The 14313-nt window shown below is 56.9% G+C and overlaps 1 protein-coding gene across 3 annotated transcripts in view; it reads right to left on the reverse strand.

The window, feature by feature from the left end:
* The window catches only part of SLC38A12 (solute carrier family 38 member 12), a 57609-nt gene that overhangs the window by 14329 nt on the left and 28967 nt on the right, over positions 1 to 14313 (reverse strand). For all 3 annotated transcript variants that reach the window (XM_008252132.5, XM_089317680.1, XM_089317681.1), the window contains one exon: positions 572 to 665. In XM_008252132.5, coding sequence (XP_008250354.3) covers positions 572 to 665 — 94 coding nt within the window. The remainder of the gene's footprint in view (positions 1 to 571; positions 666 to 14313) is intronic.

A 14313-nucleotide genomic window follows, 5' to 3' on the forward strand; every position in this document is an offset into this window, starting at 1 on the left:
TCCCTACTGCCTACCTTTAAGGGAGAGACCCCCAAATTCTAGCTGAGGACAACGGCAGGCTTGCTCAGCTGGGTGTCAGGTGGTCAGAAGCCACTGTGGTTGGGGCATCTTTTCATGCTCTGGTGGCTGATGCCGCGGCACAGAATGGCTGCCCCCACATGCCTGGTGTTATGATTGTGCCACACGGCACACCCATGAGAACCAGAGCGGTGCCACTCCAGTGAGCCTCCCTCAGGGGCACTGCCCAACCCAGGCCTGCGGGTCAGCAGTCTGCAGGCAGGTAGGGGTCCAGCACAGTGGTGTGGAAAGGGGCTGGCCCTGGGACCCGCAGTCCCAGCAGGCCAAGTTCCGTAAGTTCCATCCACACAGGTGACAGCGAGAAAGTCACATATTGGGGGGGGTGCTAAATTCGGCCACCTGTAGGAGGCAGGCAGAGTCCCCGCCTCCCCCTTGCCTGCTGGAAAGGGCAGAGGACGGACCTGGGTCCGGAGGAGCCGCCAGCACTGCAGCCCGGGGAGCCCCAGCCTCTCAGGGAGGTGGAGAGGCAGGAAGGGAGATGCTTGGCACTCACCGACCCATCGCATCAGGGAGGTCAGGAGCTGCAGGTACTTGGTCTTCTGGACGTCAAAGAAGGTGAAGGGTCCGAGGAAGACGGTGAAGGCAGCCTGGTGACGAGAACAAGAGTGAGGGGGGCTAGGGCCGCGGGTGGCCTTGGGCTCACGCAGCCTCTGCCGCAGCGAAGGCCCGGCCCTAACTCAAGGGTGCCCCTGGGCCGCGGGGGCTCCCCGGGGTCCCCCAGCTCGGGTGGCTGCCAAGGGCTGGGGTGGAAGAGGAGCCCCAGAGCCCTGCCTGTTGGCCGCTGCTCCCACTCCCGACTCTGCTGTGCCTCTCCGGCAGGGCCCGGCAGCACCCTAGGGACAGCATCCACTCCACTCTACTCTCCTCAGCAAGAACGGATCCAGCGCTGTGCCCAGCACCGAGCTGGCTGTGCGCACGGGAGAGCTGGGAAGTGAAGCGAGCACGAGGGAAAGCAGCAGCCCCGGCTCTGGCCCTCCGATTCCCAGGAAGTGAGGTCGCAGAAACCCCGACAAGACAGCCCAGGACAGGATGCCCCTCCAAGGGCTCAGAGGAGGGTACAGGGTGTCGCCCCCAGCCACGCTTGTGGCTTAAAGAGACAGGGAGGGGTCGGCACTGTGGCTTAGCGGGTAAAGCCACCTCCTGCAGTGCTGGCATCCCATATGGGTGCCTGTTCGCGTCCCGGCTGCTCCACTTCCGATCCAGCTCTGTGCTATGGCCTGGGAAAGCAGTGGAAGATGGCCCAAGTCCTTGCCCCTGCACCCACGTGGGAGACCTGGGGTAGGGGAAGCTCCTGGCTCCTGGCTTTGGATCGGCTCAGCTCCGGCCATTGCGGCCATCTGGAGAGTGAACCAGAGGAATGGAAGACTTCTCTTTCTCTTCTGCCTCTGCCTCTCTGTAACTCTGCCTTTCAAATAATAAATCTTAAAGAGAGAAAGAGAGAAAGAGAGAGAGACAGACAGACAGGGGACCAGAGCCAATGGCTTCAGGGCAGATAACTCAGAGAGATATCTGGGACTAGGAAGAGAGCGGCCACTCCTGGGGAAATCGGGAGGCGAGTCTGGAGTGGGGGTGGGAGCTGGTCAGAGAAGTGGGGGCTGTGGTAGGACCCCCTCAGCCCCCTCCCCTTGAAGAACAGGGTGAGTGGGTGTTCACTTGGAACCCATGTCAAACCCTGTCTCAGGAAACGGGTCTGGGTGATCTGAGCCCTTGCTGCCGAGGGGCTGGGGAGGGGGGAGGGCACAGAGGAGTCAGAAGCCACTCGCTGGAGGTAGGATGATGGCACCGTTTCCAATCTGCCGCTCGGAAGCCGCTCGGAGAATTAGACCTTATTAACATTTACACTGTGCCATTTTATCACGTTAATGCTAATGACGCTCGCCAGAGACGCAGCAGCCGGCGCGGAAGCCTGAGCGACGCGGGGAGCGGGGCTCTGGCCCTGTGACTTGGGTGAGTCTGTCACAGCTGCCCAGCCGGGCTGTGACAGGCAGGCAGGCGGCAGCTCCGCAGAGGGGGTGCTGAGCCTGCACCGCCCCCGCCCCCGCCCCATCCGCAATGACCTCTTATCCAAGTCCATTATCGCTGCGAGGACGAATGACAGAGGACTTGAGTGCCGCTTAAGGAGTCATCTCTAATTAGCCGGGCAGCGAAGGCGCCTGGCAGTCACCAGGCCCGGAGGTTCCGGAAAGGAGTCCTTTCCGCTGTCCCCAGGCCAGCACGGGCCCTGCCTCTGCTCAGGAGACAGGGCAGGGATGTGCTTGGGTGGAGGGGGGCGGGGAGGGCAGAGACCCTCCTGGCCAAGGAGGGTGGCCGTGCACACAGCACTGCACGCACAAGCACAGGTCTTGCGTGTGTGAGTGTCTCTGTGGCATCATCAGGAAGTCACCCAGGAAGATCACCACTCCAGACATTCCACGGGTGACGTTCTCTGGAAGGATGGCGAGGGAGACAGCAGGTACGCGAACAAACACAAAGCCACTTGCCACGAAAGCTTCCCAAACACCACGGCCTGTGGGAAAGCAGACTTGGGCCATGCCTGCCTGTGCTGGGTGGTTCACCTCTTGACCCCTGATACCTCCAGCTGAAGACATGGACTCCAGCTGTGGGTGCTGGAGAGCTTCGTGGGGTGGGCTCATGTGGGAGGTCAGAGTTCATCTTCGGAGCCTAAAGGTTTCTGGAAGGTTCCATTACTTAAAGGACAGGCAGAGAATTCTGCTGCTGCAGCGCCTGGGTCCTGTCCTCCAGACTGTTCTGACACTGAGCCCGTATCTTCATCTTGGGACACTTGAGGCCTCATACTGTAAACCCCTGGGGGGTGGAATCCCAGCCCTCTGAGGGAGCCCCCCATGTAGAGGACAAAAGGTGGAGTAGGAAGTATGAGATGAGGGTCAGTATTGTGTTGCAGTGAGTTAAGGTGTTGCTCGTGACCCCAGCATCCCAAGTTGGAGTGCCAGTTCAAGTCCCGGCTACCCCACTTCCCTTCCAGCTCCCTGCTAATGCAGCTGGGAGAGCAGTGGAAGATGGCCCACGTGCTTGGGCCGCTGCCATCCATGTGGGAGACCAGGATGGAGTTCTGGGCTCCTGGTTTTGGCCTGGCCTAGTCCTGGCTGTTGCAGCCACCCTGTCTTTGTCATTCTGCATTTCAAATAAATAAATAAATCTTAAGTAAATTAATATATATGAAGGATATGCGAGGTGCCAGGCAAGTGTCAGGGAGTATGAATTTGTAGCCCTCCAAACGAGGGTCCGTATCAGCCCAGCGTTCTTGTACCTGGTCCTGGGGACAGCAGGTCTGTCCTGAGGGTGGGAACCAGCAGTGAAGGGCTTTCGGAAGATGCGGCCCAAGGCTGGGTGGTGGCTGGGATGTGGCTGCTTCCCCTCTGGCGCTCAGGAGTGCAGATCCGCTCACCACTCGGGAAGGCACAGGCCTGCTATGGCGAGCAGACAGGCACGGACTGCTGAACAGGAGCCCAGATGAAGATGCAGACCTGGAGCTGGGGCTAATTAAGGAACAGGTGTCCTCTACCAATTAGCTAGAGCCAGAACTCCACAGCTGCAGGCATGGGCGAGTGACACTGGGCCGGGGGTGGGGGCTGGGGCACCTGGCAGGAGCGGGAACAGCCTCCCAGAGTCCCTGTCTTTGCTCACAGACACCCAGGCCAAGAGACAACCCAGGCTCTCTGGTCTTCCTGTGTAGCCCACGTGACGCTATAAATCAACGGGCTCTCAACTTGATCTCTGTTCAAGGACTCCTGGCGCCTGAGTCAATGCAGGAGGCTGGGATACCAGTTGCCACAGCCAAATGCGTTTCTTAAAAAACAAATAAATAAAAATGAAGGACTCTGATTCCTACTGAACTCTTGCAGCTGTTCACTGGGGGTGTCTGAGACAGACCTGAGAGGGTGCGGATCGGGCCGCTTGCTTCTCTTTTTGGGTCAGCAGTTTCAGCTGTGCACCAAAGGCCCCAGGCAGCCTTGCCGGAGACTTGATGGAGCCCCGGCAGCTCATACCCACAAGGCACTGCGGACAGCGCCAGGTCTCGGCCCTTTGGGGATACTCTGGGGGTCTACAGCTCTATGGGGCTGCCTGTCTTCCACGCCCTCTATGCAAAGTGCACATCCCCACTCCCCATTGCACACCTATGCCCCACTCTAGCGACCTCTGGTTCCCTCCTTCTCTCTGTATTGTTTCTGTGGCTGCTGTAACAGATGACCAGCTGCCTTCACACCACAGAGACTTACCCTCTCCCAGGCCAGGAGCCCTATGCACAGCCGGGCAAGGCTCCTGACAGCGCTCGGCACAGTCCCCCGCCCCCACAGGATGGAGCCGCAGCCTGCACACACGTGGATGGGCTGGAGTGAGGAGCTGAGGTTCACCAGCCTTGGCCAGAGCAGGGAATAGGACAGTTCCTGACCCTCGTCCCTGTGAGTGCAGACACAGGAAGGACACTGCTCTCCAGAACCAGGGACGGAGATTCAGGGGAGGGATCTGGTGGCCTCCTAGGTGCTGGGTGGGCAGAGCTCAGAATCTGGCCGGACTGGGTGTGGCCTTGCTCACGCCAGCTTGAGGGGGCGTCTGGGTAGCAGAGGAGTCTCCGTTCTCCTCCTGGAGTGATCAGGAGCCGCTGGTCAGCGGTCCAACCATGGAGCGGGACAATCAGTGCCATGCGACCTTGGAGAGCGAGTCCTTGAGTCAAGAGTTCTCGACCGGGACCTGCTGCCTCCCCCTCTCGCTGCTCCAACCCCTTAACACACAGCACCGCCAGAACTCGCAGGAGAAAGGCTCCCACTCGGCTTGGTCCGTTCCATCCACAGAACGGGCCCAGGATCGGCAACGCACCACGTCCCTCGTTCAACTGTAGGAAATGTGGGCGCGTTGAGGGCATCAGCATCAGCACCCAGGGAAGCAGGCTGCTACCTGCTGCCCCGGGTTCAGGCTTCTCTGCAGACCGAAAAACTGAACTTTTAACATTTGGTCAATCCCAAATGAAGCACCTCAGTCCCAGAGAATGCAGGCTCTGGGCCTGCCCCCGGTAGCTCTGGGAGCCGCAAGGAGGGAAGGCCTGCACTTCCGGGAATGGGAAGTCCTTGTCAAGGTCCCCGCAGGTGCCTAAAGGTCAACCAGTGAGGATCAGACCCGCCTCAACCTTTAACCCCCATCCCTGAATCTATAAAAGGAGCCCTCCCAATCTCTGATGCGCGACTTCCCCGGCCCCTGCTCTGTTGCTCTGTTGGGACCGGGGAACCTTGCCCGGGAGCGGAACCCCAATAAAAGCCTGTGAATTAATTGATTCGTCTGCCTGGGAAGATTTGTTACGTGCCGGACACCTTGCAGATGGTGCCGAAACCTGGGAGCTGAGGTTGCGTGCCTCCCCTTTCTGGGTTCGAGGCCCCCTCACTCCTTGACCCTGTCTGGTGCCCCAGGCTGACTACAGACCACGCCTGACCAATTGTAAGTAACTCCTCCCTTGCTCTCCCTCCCTCCTCTGGGCTGGCCCAGTCTCTGTGATCTCCGGCTAGCTCTCCGTCTGGACAGAGACCTAGAAATCGTGCGCACGTGGGTTCTGTTCTTCGCTGTTTAGCCTCCCAGTGGCTGTGGAGATGTCCCGCCGCTGGCTTGGCCCCGTAGAGGACTGACCTCTAATCCATCTACTGAAGTCTGGGACAGGGGACGCCTTGACCGAATTTCAGTAGATCCGGGCTACCGGGGAGACCATGGGATCTGGCCAATCCTGAGGGTGGGACTCAAAATGCCCCCTGGCCTGCCTCCTAGAGAACTTGAAGCAACTTGGACTGGCCCAGGACCTACGGTGTAATGCCTAATCTTCTACTCCACCCAGGCATGGCCCAATTACCTTGAGACTTTCTGCCGAAGGGAGAGAAAATGGTCAGAGGTCCCCTATGTCCAGGCTTTCTTAGACCTCCGCTCCCATCCTACTCCCTTCTCCCTTACTTTCCTCTCTGCCTGCTCCACAGCCCAAGTCTTGCTGTCCCAGATCGGGCCCCCACCTCCTAAGGATGCCTCTTGTGTTACTGCCGAACTCTCCACCCTCCACCTTTTCAGACCCTCCTGAGTTCCAGGGGACCCCACAGCTAGCCAGGAACCTCCCGTCCCCCTATGCACATTCTTCCACCCTGCCCCACCCCATGTCCTGCCTCTCCCTGCCGCCACTGCTGGAAGCCAGGTGGCCACGTGGCCCAACCACCACTGTCAAGCTCCACCCCCATCCTAATGGGATTCGCTGCTCCTGCTTCCCTGGCCGCCCTCCAGCAAAGTTTTAAAAGGACTAGTTCCTGGGGCCAGTGCTGTGGTGTAGCGGGTTAACACTCTAGCCTGAAGTGCTGGCATCCCATATGGGCGCCAGTTCAAGACCTGGCTGCTCCACTTCGGATCCAGCTCTCTGCTTTGGCCTAGGAAAGCAGTGGAGGATGGCCCAAGTCCTTAGGCCACTGCACCCACGTGGGAGACCTGGAAGAATCTCCTGGTTCCTGGCTTCAGATTGGCACAGCTCTGGCCATTGCGGCCAACTGGGAAGTGAACCATCAGATGGAAGACCTCTCTCTCTCTGCCCCTCCTCTCTCTGTGTAACTCTGACTTTCAAATAAATAAATATATCTTTAAAAAAAAAAAAAAAAAAAAAAAAAGGACTAGTTCCTGAACACGTGGCTCTCTAGCCTCCTCCTCCGGTTTCCTTTCTCTTCTCTCCTGCTCTCTCTGCTCATCTCTCTCTTCTCTCCTCACTAGCTCCTCTCCTCTCTTGTCTCTTACACTCTCTTTCTCCCTTGTTTTTCCCTTCTTTACCCCACCCCTCCGGTCTGCTGGGTTTTAGGTCAAGTGCCTAGGCCCCACGTGGCCAAATGAATATGACATCATGGGCCTAAAGTGTTCTTAGGAAAAAGGCAGCTGTAACTGTAAAAAGACACTGAGTTTGAAGGAATTGCTCTTTGAATCTAGGAAGATCACTACCTTTGAAAATATTGCTTTGTAACTTGCTGAACTTATTTTGCAATTTATTTTAACAGGTTTCTGGGTAGTCAGTACTCAATGAAACAGCAATGGGTAATTAGTACTTCTTTTAGATGGATGCAATTTTAATTTTAATTGAATTCAAGTAGAGATGTATAATATCAGCATCTTAAGTCATTTAGGTGTAACTGCTAATTTATTGTAAACTCTTGTAAACTCAGCATGTTAAATTTGTGTTAAAAATGTTATAGAAATGTGCATTTGGTAAGGAAGGATTCAAAGGAAAGAGTTATTTTGAATAAAGAAAGGACAAGGTTTGTAAGATTGACTTCATCCTGATGGCTAGTTTACTCTAGACTGGAATGGAAATGATGGAATGTTTCAAGTAAGTTGAAGAGGGTGTGTGGAAGTCACAGAAGGTTACGAAAGAAAGAAATCTTGGATCTTAATGAGAAAGCCACAGAGTCCTAAAGAGTTAAATGTTCTGTAAAATCCTACAGGTGCTTTCAAAAATGCTATGTGAAGTAAGCAAGTGCCTCTTGTTAAGTTTATAATAAGTTTATAATTTTAAACATGGCAACTTAAAGTCTTTTGTCATCCACAGTTTTATATATATCAGATTCACTGCTCATAAAACTAAAGTGTTGTTGGTTCTGTGTTTAGCTGTTCTCCTACAGGTTCTGATGGACTTTTTCCAGCCACTTCTATTGTATTCAGTACTTTGGGATGGCACTGCAAACTGATGAAGCCAATAATGTATTATAGGTACCAACTGAAAGTATGGTTAGCTGAGGTTACTAAGAGCAGAAAGTAATTCAAATCAATTGGTAAATTAAAAAACAGTTAAAGTTTTAAAAAGCTAGGTTTACTTCACCATGGGCACAGTAAACAGGGAAGACCTCTCTTTCAGACCAAAGGGAAAGAAAGTTTTAAAGCGATGACATAGCTTTCCTCACGGGCATTGTCTGCCTCAGAAAAACCACTATCAGAACATGCCTGTGACTACAGACTTCTAGTTTAGGCCACAAAGATAGAGATGGGACTTAAGCACCCCCTTGACTTGCATCATCTGGTCTGCTTTAGCAAAAATCAGGAGGAAGAGAAAGCTAGGCATCAGAAATGTAAAGATGGGTGGCAGGCCTATTAATGGCTGTTCTGTACAGTGATCTGCCCTCAAGGAGACCCAACAGGCCAGTCCACTGCAGTGGCTTTCAACATGGTGAGCCTGGGCTTCAGCAGAAATCAGCTTGTGACGAGCCCTGGCAGCTCTGCCGGCCAAGAGTTGGATCAGTGGAAATGGACCTGCCCTGGAGTCGAAGGACTTCAGGTCAGAGCCACAGACCTTATTGGCTCCAAGCTAAAAAGCCCTTCACTCTGCCTAGCTTCCAAAGTGACCACTGCTGCTGAGAGGAGATGGCCAAATAGGGTCAGCAACATTGCAGGCAGAACTGTAAATTTCCCGTTAGAGATGCCACCTGCCTTTACCTGGCCAGCTCTCCTCCCAGGCCAGGCAGGTAATGGAAGTCAACAGGGTGCCTTCCCCAAGGAAGTTCACACCTCCCTTAGGATGTAACCTGTGTGAAGAGATAAGTCTGGGCCTCTTAACTTACAAGACCTAAAGCCCACCAGATTATTATCAAGCCCCTTCTGTCAGGTTCTATTTGCCTCTCAATCAGAAAACTTAGTTGACTCTACTCCCAACCTGTGTGTATTGATGGGCCTCTCCTCCACCTAATTTGTATGATTATTCAGAATTTCTCTACAGACAAACCCCTCTACCTGCAAAAGCTGAGCGGCCTTTCTCCCGGTCTCGGCTGGTAACAGATTTAAACCACGTCCATCAAACAATCCTCACAAGGGTCCAGAGATCCCCCCCTCATTTCCTCTCCTCTATGAAATCCTCTCATTACCTGGTTAATGCCACTCTTAGGATCATTGGTTGCTATTCTCACCCTGACTTGTATACTACAGTGTCTGTTTAAGTGTTTACAGCAGGTGATAATGGAATGAACCAAGGCCTTCAGCAACCAGGCTGTCAACCAGATGCTTCTCCATCCATACATGCCTGTCCCTGTGGAGCCCCAAGATACCCACAGCGGGCCCCTGTAGACAACGTCCCCAGTCAGCAGGAAGTAGCCAGAGAGACTCATCGTTGCCCCCTTTCCTGTCATCAAAAGGTCGGGATGGTGGCTTTGGGATCTGCAAGGAGGGAAGGCCTATACTTCCGGGAATGGAAAGTTCCTACCTGTACTTCTGGGGAAGAAAAGTCCTTGTCAAGGTCCCCGCAGGTGCCTAAAGGTCAACCAGTGAGGATCAGACCCGCCTCAACCTTTAAACCCCGTGCCCTGAGTCTATAAAAGGAGCCCTCCCAATCTCTGATGCGCGACTTCCCCGGCCCCCGCTCTGTTGCTCTGCTGGGACCGGGGAACCTCGCCCGGGAGTGGAACCCCAATAAAAGCCTGTGAATTAATTGATTCGTCTGCCTGGGAAGATTTGTTACGTGCCGGACACCTTGCACCCCTGCCTGTGTGCTTCCCGCAGTATCTCAACGGCACGGTCTCCCTGGCCGCTGGTCCCTCCTACTGCCTCCCCCCACCCAAGTTCCACTATGTTCTCAATTCTGTCCTTAAGGTCTCAGGGCAGGTAACGCTGCCCTCACTTCCTGGTGACACCGAGGGACTGGAGAGGTTCGGGGACGGGGTAAGAATGCGGCAGAGGGAGAACACCTCCCGACTCCACACCTTTCATCAGCGCCCGCTCAGGCTGTCCTCTCCAACTCTTCCCGCCTCGCCCCACGCTCACTCTCCCATTCCCGCCTCCGCCCTCCGGATTCCTGCAGCTGGTGAAGGGCGTCCTCTGCCTTCCTCGGTCCAGCCACCTTCAAGCCTGCTCAGCGACAGCCTCCTCTGCAGTTGCTTCAGTCCCCCCCGGGGGCTCTGCACATGGCTGGGGCCCATGATGCCATCCTGGCAGGTTCCTCTCCCATGGCTTGGCTGTGTGTCCCCGGCAGGGGGTCAGCTTGTGCGGCCAAGGACGGCACCCTGTCTGTCCTAGCACCTGGGGAGGGCCTCGCACACACAGGACGCTAACTATTTGTAGAGTGCGCTGACTTTGGTGCAGAAGTGCCTTTGTAGGCAGGTGTCACTGTGGAGCGGGGGAGGGGACCACGGTCTTGCTGACCCTCAGACCTCTGGGTAGCACCTGAGCTGGCAAAGCCGCCGGCATCAGGTATGCGAGAGTGCGTTGGCTCTGCCTGGAACCACTTCACTCTTTCGGGGAGAAAGGGGACTCTTCCTCAAACAGCTATGGAATCCACCTGCTCTGACTTGGGAGGAGCAAATCCAAGCAAAACAGCAAGCTCTGAGCTCACGGGCTGGTTTCAGGGAGACAAAGATCCACCCCTGCTGGAGAGGGAACAGCGTGAGACGGGCCTGGGGCTCTGGACTCCCTCCAGGGCAGCGTCCTCCAGGACCCCCGCCAAGGAGGGGATGGGCCCCAGTGGGCCCTGCTACTCTCGATCTGCCTGGCCCCCAGGTAAAGCGAGGAGTCCAGAGGTCTCCTGAGAAGGGGCGCTCCCCCTGCCTGCTTTCTGGACACAGTGGGCCACAGCCTGGCCTCCCTCCAGCTCTCTGACAAAGCACGGGGAAAGTTCTAGACCCTGTTCCTCTTTGTCTTCTCTCCTGCTGGGCAGTGCTGGCGGGGACTGCAGCTGCCCAGCAGACCTTGAGCTCTGCTGAAGTGCTGTAACACAGTTCCAGCCTGCTCCCCACCAAACCAGGCAGCATAGAGGGTCCCGCTGGAGAAGGAAGACAGGAGAGCCTGAAGGGCTGGCGTGACGGCCACAGCACAAGCAGCACAGCGCACGCCAGGAGTGACCCCGGTTACCTCTGCCCCAGGTGACGGTGGGAAGGCATGCTGAAGGAGGCACGCCAGCCAGCGTCACTGACTCAGCCAGGGCGCGGTCCCTCCCTCCTGCCTCCAGACCCAGACCTGCACAAAGGGGTAGTGTCCATGGGGCCCAGGAGGGCCAGCAGTGGCCAGGGCAACACAAAGGCAGTGTTTACCTGCTGTTCCCTCCTTCCCAGAACCGGGAGGTGCTGGAGGAGGGAATGCCGTGCCCTGTGGGTACAGTGAGCCCCACCTGGACGGGCTGCTCAGGGCCTGCTCACTATCACCCTCTAGGAACAAAGGGCTTCTGTTCGGTTTTGGCTCCTACGCTACAGTGAGACCGAGTCACCAAATGTTAAGATTTGGGCACCTTTCTCCTCACTCCACCGGCCGGCTCCCAGGGCCTCCATGTAAAACGCTGGCAGACCCACTGGGGTCTTCCCGCTCCCTGGCTGGGAGGTGACTGGGCTTCCTCTGTTAATTCGCAAGGGTGACAAGGGTACCACGCACCAGGTGACACATCTCAGAAAGTAGAACAGGGCTGCCCCAAGCACACCGGGGTCCAGGCTGGCCAGTTACGGAGGCCTTGGAATGGACGCACATGCAGCTCAGGGGAGCGGGTTTCAGTGGAGACGGGGACACACTGATGGCAGCGCTGAGTTCTCCTGACCGATCCTGGAGGTTCTTTCAAGAGATAAAGAAACGAACCTTGAGACCACGGAGCCGCTGCCTGTGCTGGGCGCCAGGGTTAAGAGTTAATTGGGGTTAATGGCGACCCAGCGTGAGTCCCTCCCTGAACAGAACGCACTTTCATGGCGTCCTTGAAGTACAGTGAACGGTGCTCAAGGTTCTATTTTTATTTCTCAAGTAGCTGTGAATGCTCTGCTTTGGGAATTCATTTTCCCAACTCGAGTTACAGCATCTGGGGACTCATCCACGGGAGGAGGCGAGTTCTGGGGCAGTTTGGGGCAACGTAGGGGTCACAGGCTACGAGTCACATGGGTAGGAGGGGCTGTGTCCTGATGAGAGCTACTGAGCTCCTAAAGCACATTTACATGGACACAGAAGGTATCCAATGGATGCTGGCCCTGGCCATCTGTCCCCAGTGAGCATCAGCACACCCGTCCTCCCAGCACCCCAGGCCGGGGAGCACAGCCCAGCTGAAGCCAGGTCCAAACGGTTCTCATCAGGCCGCGGTTGTCCCGGCCCAAGTTCCACCATGGCCTAACACTCTTTAGGGGAGCGCTGAGTTCTTTCCACCCAAATATGAAACATTAGTCACCACGCAGAAGGGGCCTGCCAGGGAAGGCAGCAGGTGCCGGAAACACGTCACCAAATGCAGCGAGCTGCCGTCCGGGTTTATTAGCCAAAGCTCTTGGAGGGGAGCATCCGCCCCCCAGAGCCGTGTGAGTGCTGCACCAAGGACACTGCTTTCACGGGACACTGGGGAAGGGGCTTTCAGGAAACAGCTGCCCCAGGCAGGAGACGAGCAGTGACCCCCATCCTGCCTGGGAGGGGCCGACCCAGAGGATGGGAAGGAGTCCAGCCATGGGGCTACAGACACCAGCCCAGCAGCGACAGCACCGTGGACGTGGTGCACCGTAATGAGCACACACGGAGGCTGGGGGCCTCTGGCAGGGACTCAGTCACTCGGAGTTGTGACTGATGTCTGTCCTACACCTGCCGGAAGGCACAGCACAGAGCAAGTCAGCAGGTCTCATGGTCCTGGTGCCACCTCACGCCTCCCCCGCCCAACATCCCTCATGAGACGGTACCTGGGAGGTGCTTACTGTACAAACTGAAAGACTCCAGGGATGACCAAAGATAAACCCGGCATGGATGCCTGCATTATTCTCAAGAAGTGTCTGTTCCCTGTGTTGGAAGGCAACTCTCAATCTTGCGAGTGTCTCACCACAGCCTTGGCCAGGCCGAGCCACGGAGGCCTGCTCAGAAGAGGTGGATAGACACCTGTGGCTCTCATCAAGAGCAAGTCTGCCTTCCAAGGAGGAGGCCACCTGAGCCCAACGGTAAGGATCCCAGCAGTGGGCTCCAAGCAGCCAGCGGACTACAGAAGCCAGGAAAGGAAGCAGCACACAGCGGCTCGACAAGCAGGAGCCGGTCAGGAAGAAGGGCTTGGCCCCCGCCTGGTTAACTGAGAGGGGGACCCCGCGGGCATCTGCTCGGCCCACTCAAGATAGACACCGGTGGCCCGTGAATGCACAGGGCCCGAACGAGATAGTGGGAAGATGGTACTTGACTCTGACACCAGGGAGCCTGGAAGGATGACTTCCGGGGGAAACCAAGGGAGACGCTGGCCCATGACCCGAGCAGCACCCGCACGTCGTCAGCAACTCTAGCGGCCCTAAGCCCAGAGCGCCACGCCCAGAATGCAAATGTCTGTGGTCTGGGGAGGGGTCCCTTGTGGAAGGAACAGCCAAGAGCCCCCCACACAAGAGCTGAGAGAGCAAGCACTCCTGGGCAGCCAGAGGGGCCATGGCAGCTGCAAGGCCTGCTGCCTGGCACAAGTCCCCTGGGCTGGGAGGGGACAGCAGGCAGCACAGCCCAGGGCCACCGGGTTATGGGCCAATGACTCCTGAGATCCTGGGACACGGAGTCTGCCTCCCCCAGGACTGGGCCCTGTCAGCGGGAGAAAAGCAGAGGCCCCTGGGAGGCGGTTCCTGTCCTGCTCTCATCAGCCCCCAGACGCTCACCTAAGCGCTGCCTCAGAGCACCTGACGGCTGCGGAGCTCCGCACGTCACAGCCCTGCTTCTCTTTTCTGCAGGGAACTGTACACTGACAGTTAACTGACTCAGTTAACCAGGCGGGGGCCAAGGACGAACCCACATAATCCCGTCCAGAACCCCCTCCCCAGCGCCCCGTGCTCCACACAGGCGAGATGCCGTCTCAGAACTGAGGCTGGTCACCGATCATTACGGGGCTCTGAGAGGCAAAAGCAGAGCATACCCCTCCCTAACCCCGACAGCAAAGAAAGGTCCGGAAACCGATCGCTCTTGTCTGACCAGCACAGGGACACGCACTGGGAGCCTGGCGGGGAGGCCACTGTCGCTATGCACAGGAGGGCTCTTGCGGTCTGGGCAGATGGCCTGACCGCACGGCTGGGAAACTGTCCACACAGAGTGTCCACCCCAGATGCACGTGGCGGCCCTAGCAGCTTTCAGAGTTGGGAAAGGTCTCACTCTCCTGGCACAGGTGAAGTTCCCAACTGTCCGAGCCGCCAGGTGGGAGTGCTGTTGGCAGGGAGGAAGCCGGCCCCAGGACACTCTCCCCTACCCCAGCCCTCTGGACGCTCAGCCTGCGGCTCAAGCCCTGCAGTCCTGGGAGGTGCAGGGACAGGGGAGTGCCGGGGCAGGCAGTCCCCTCTA

This window comes from Oryctolagus cuniculus, chromosome 17 (genome assembly GCF_051225735.1).
Source record: "Oryctolagus cuniculus isolate XC-2025 breed Fujian yellow rabbit chromosome 17, ASM5122573v1, whole genome shotgun sequence".
Classification (NCBI taxonomy): Eukaryota; Metazoa; Chordata; class Mammalia; order Lagomorpha; family Leporidae; genus Oryctolagus; species Oryctolagus cuniculus.